The sequence below is a fragment of the Pinus tabuliformis genome, chromosome 6 (assembly GCF_031772625.1).
Source record: "Pinus tabuliformis cultivar Carrire ecotype Pingquan chromosome 6, CPIR1, whole genome shotgun sequence".
Classification (NCBI taxonomy): Eukaryota; Viridiplantae; Streptophyta; class Pinopsida; order Pinales; family Pinaceae; genus Pinus; species Pinus tabuliformis.
Window position 1 is genome coordinate 1,162,049,022 of NC_142292.1, and position 4,517 is coordinate 1,162,053,538.

General features: G+C 39.1%; 1 protein-coding gene across 1 annotated transcript; it reads left to right on the forward strand.

Annotated features, from left to right (window-relative positions):
- The first annotated feature begins 403 nt into the window (after positions 1-403).
- Positions 404-3,851, forward strand: LOC149262927 (uncharacterized). The gene is made up of 2 exons (XM_089383586.1): positions 404-611; positions 709-3,851. The coding sequence occupies exons 1-2, from the start codon at positions 404-406 to the stop codon at positions 3,849-3,851; spliced, it is 3,351 nt and encodes a 1,116-aa protein (XP_089239712.1).
- Positions 3,852-4,517: the final 666 nt, after the last annotated feature.

The window sequence follows — 4,517 nt, forward strand, 5'->3', positions numbered from 1 at the left end:
AAAGGAACCCCTCGGTTCTCGAACCATTAACCATTCATAAACCCTCTTCCCCTCTCTATCCTTCTATCAGTCCAAATTCCGCAAAAAATATTACGGTCAGAAAGAAGCAAAGGGGAGGCAGTCGTCATTTCAGAGGTAGACCCATTGCCCCTGATTTTGGTGTCACAAATTTATCCCTTGTTGATGTACCAATCCTGGACTCAACAGATTCTCAGCCTCTTAGAGCATGTATGGCTGGAGAGTCTTCAAAATGACATTCTTAATCTCAATGAATATCAGGGGATTGGGCGCCCTCCCAAAATTTTTGGCGCTAAAAGAAATCTTTTTTCCGGCTCGTCCAAAAATCATCTTCATACAGGAAACTATGCATTCAAGTATGGTATCCTTGGCTTTCTTTAGAAGAATGTTTCCGTCCTGGCATATGGTTGCCACTGAAGCAGATGGTCTGTCTGGTGGTCTGGCAGTACTATGGGACCCCGCATGGATAAAAGCAAAAGCTTTTAAATGCTGTGCAGGAATTCTTATCTCGGCATCAATCAGAGGCCAACCTTTGATTCTCAACATCCTGAATGTTTATGCTCCTTACAGGAATAGGCTCCCTTTCTGGGAAAGTTTGTTTGCCTCGGAAATCCTAGATATTGAGTCGTTGTTGATAGCAGGAGATCTAAATGTGACTTTAAAATCTGATGAGTGTTGGGGTAATTGCAGGAAAAGAGATCCCCTGGCTGACAGACTTCGACAGGAATCTGAGTAGGAATCTAGTAGATATCATACCTGAAAGAATGATGCCTACTTGGGAAAACAACAGGTCGGGTCAAGCCTACATTGCAAAAAGAATTGATCGCTTTATTATAAATGCTAGCATCATTGCTAAATGGGGGATGCCTTTTGCAAGTACTGGGAATGATTTTACCTCGGATCACAGACCTATCTTTCTAGAATGGAGGGAAAAGGACTACAGGTTGGGTTATTCCTTTAAGTTTAACAGGATCTTTTTAGAAGACCAATCCTTCAATGATGTCATAACAAAAAAGTGGAAGGATCTTCAAGAATCTGAAATGGCTCTCTTTTCCACCTTTCGGGAAAAGATTCAAACTCTAAGGGATGTTGCAAAGGACTGGCAAATCCAAAAGAGGAAGAGGGATAAACAGGAGCTGAATGACATTAAAAAGGAGATAGACATTTTTACCAACTCAGCTAATTTTGACTGCTTGACTTTTGAGCAAAAGAATTTTATCAGAAATTTGGAAAAAAAGAAACAAATGTTGCTGCAAAAGGAAGAAGCTTCCTGGAGGCTAAAAAGCAGAGCGACCTGGCTCAGGGAGGGGGATCGGAACTCGAAGTTTTTTCATAATTTTGCAAATGCTAGAAGGAGAAAAAACTCTATCTGGAAGATTGAAGATGGTAATGGGGGGTTTTTTTACTCTCAGCATGACATATCTGCTGAAGCTACAAGGTTCTTTCAGAAACAATATATGAGGCAACAGGGTAACATAAATGACATCTTATGGGCTGTGGATTTGGTGCCAGAAATGTACGACGAGGCTGCAAATGATGATTTTCTTAAGCCTATTACGGAAGAGGAACTCCAAGCTGTTATCAAGGCCTTCAAAAAGGACAAAAGTCCCGGGCCAGATGGTTGGCCAATTGAATTCTTTTCTCATTTTTACGATATGTTCAAAGCTGACATGCTGCGGATGGTGGAGGCTTCCCGTATGTCTGGAAACATCAACAGTGCTTTAACTTCCACATTCATAGCACTTATTCCGAAAAAGGACCGAACAGACTCATTTAAGGACTACAGGCCTATTGCCTTATGCAATATTCTGTTTAAAATCATCTCTAAAATTATAGCGGAAAGGATGAAGCCTGTTCTAAACTCTTTTATCACAAGTGACCAGCATGCGTTTCTAAAAGATAGGAACATACTGGATGCGGTTGCTATGACTCAGGAATGTTTATTTTCAATATTGTCAAATAATATTGACGCGGCTATTCTAAAGATAGATTTGAAAAAAGCGTATGATTGTGTGGATTGGGGGTTCCTTAGAATCTTGCTGGCCAAAATTGGTTTGAGACCACAAGGTATTAACTGGATAATGGCGTGTGTCGAAAACATTAAATATTCAGTTATTATAAATGGTATTCCATCATCTTTTTTCCAAGCGGAAAGGGGACTTCGTCAGGGTTGTCCCCTCTCCCCTCTGCTCTTTATCCTAGTGATGAATTCTCTCAGCACTCAGATCAACAAAGCTGTGACTGATCGAAGATGCAGGCCGATAAAGATTTGCAAGGATATATTCCTATCCCATAATCTTTTTGTTGATGATGTTCTCATTTTCGCCATGCTCTGCAGGGCAACCTGGTATTGCCTAAATGATATCCTTCAAAAGTTTCAGTCAGCATCCGGCCTGGTCATCAACAGGGACAAATCTTTGCTGTATCACAATGAGTCTAATCTAGAGACAGTTCAATGGATTGCAGCCCTGTTCGGCATTAACCAGGCATCGATTAAGGAAGGCTTTAAATATTTGGGTTTTATCCTGAAAGCAAAAGGAAATCACAAACATGATTGGCAATGGTTGATAGATCGCTTCTACAAAAAAATATCAGGATGGGAGACGAGATTCCTATCTTTGGCGGGGAGGTACATCTTGGTACAGGCGGTTCTATCTCAATTGGCGGTTTATTGGGCCCACCTATATCTTCTCCCTGCTCCTGTTATAAACAAAATGTGTTCTTTAGCTGCCAATTTTTTATGGGGAGGAAGATCTTATCAGACCAAGATTCACTTAGTAAAGATGGATTTTATCACAAAATCGAAGAAGGCGGGAGGCTGGGGTCTTATGCACATGAGGACTTTTGGGAAAGCCCTCCTATGTAAATCTCTTCATAGAGGCATTTATGGTGAGGGTCCGTGGAGCAAAGTCATCAATAGAAAATATCTAAAAGGTAGAAGCATGGTATTCTGGTACAGGAGGAAATCTCTGGGCATTAAAAGAGGATCAGCTATCTGGCAAAGTTTCAGGAAAATTCAGTCTTTCTTCATGGGAAATTTACGGTGGAGAATTTTCTCGGGCTCAAGCATCTTCATCGGTTTCGATTCAATTGTAAATGGTTTGGATTCATTGCTCTCCCCTAGACTGATCTCCTTTTTCCACTCAAAGGGCATATTTACGTGGGACAAGCTGATAAAATCTTGGTCCTTCTCATCTCCAGTATGGAAGGACGGGGAGGATTTATCTTTGCCTCTATCTTTGCGGCCCTTATGGTTGTCTGTTGCTCAGAACCTTATCGGCAAGGGGATCCATCGATCTGGTTCAAAGGACGTTCTGGCATGGTCTCTACAGAATTCTTCTCAGCCTTTACGTGTTAAGGATTTATATACAGCAATGTCAACAGGCCTTACGTCTTACTCCGATCCGATCTTTCCACCCAGGCTTTGGAAGGCGACATGTCCTCTCAAAATGATTCTATTTTCATGGCTGGTTTTTTCAAACAGGAATCTTACATGGGAGGTCCTTCAAAAGAAGGGTTGGCAGGGTCCGGGCAGATGTTCCATGTGTCAGTTTGCGGCTGAAACTAACGCTCATATGTTCTTCCAATGCGCTTCAACTACTCATATCTGGTATGAACTGTCTTTGTCTTATGGTTTTCCTTACCGGGTTTTCTCCTCTGTACAGGATGGTTTCAAATGGTGGAGTGAACAGTGTTCATCTTGGCGAACCTTATTTATCCTTGCCTGCTGGTTTTTATGGAAATGGAGGAACGCTCAAATCTTTCAAGATTCCAGGGCGCCCCTTGCCTCCATTCTGGTTCACATATCGGCATATCTCGACCTTTCTGGATGACTTTGGTCTATGGTTTCTTTAAATCGATTATCTGGCCTTCATGATCTCTGCTTTTTGTGGGAGTCAACATTTTTGATATTATCTCTATGCATTATGGAATATGTTTTTTTTTGGTTTCCAAAATTAAAAATCTGTAAGTAATTTGGACTGACAAAGTTTTCTCCTTTATGGGGTTTCTGTTTATCTGCTGCTTGGACTTTCCTGAACTCTGTTTCAGGATTTGGATGGTCTCTTTGTAATGTATTCAGAATATTATATTTTCTTAATATAATCTATGATGATTTTCTCTCTGAAAAAGAATAATTTGTTTGGGTTTAAATCTTGTGTTATTTTTGAATTGAGGTGAAAAATAGACATAATAAAAATATGATCTTACCAAACTTTAAAAAAAATTAATCTCCTATCACATTAAATTATAATAATTAAAAATTTATTTATATATATATATAATTATAATTTTTTATTAAAATTTTAATTATTTTAATTTTATAATAAAAAATTTGAAATATAATTTTCATATATATATATAATAATTTATAATACACTATTCATATTTCATTGTTGGTTTAAGTTTGGGAAAAAGCAATCACGACACTAATCAACGTAATTGAAGAGAGGTGAAGACTATATGTTGTTGTACAAAAGATATAGAGAAGGATATAAAGA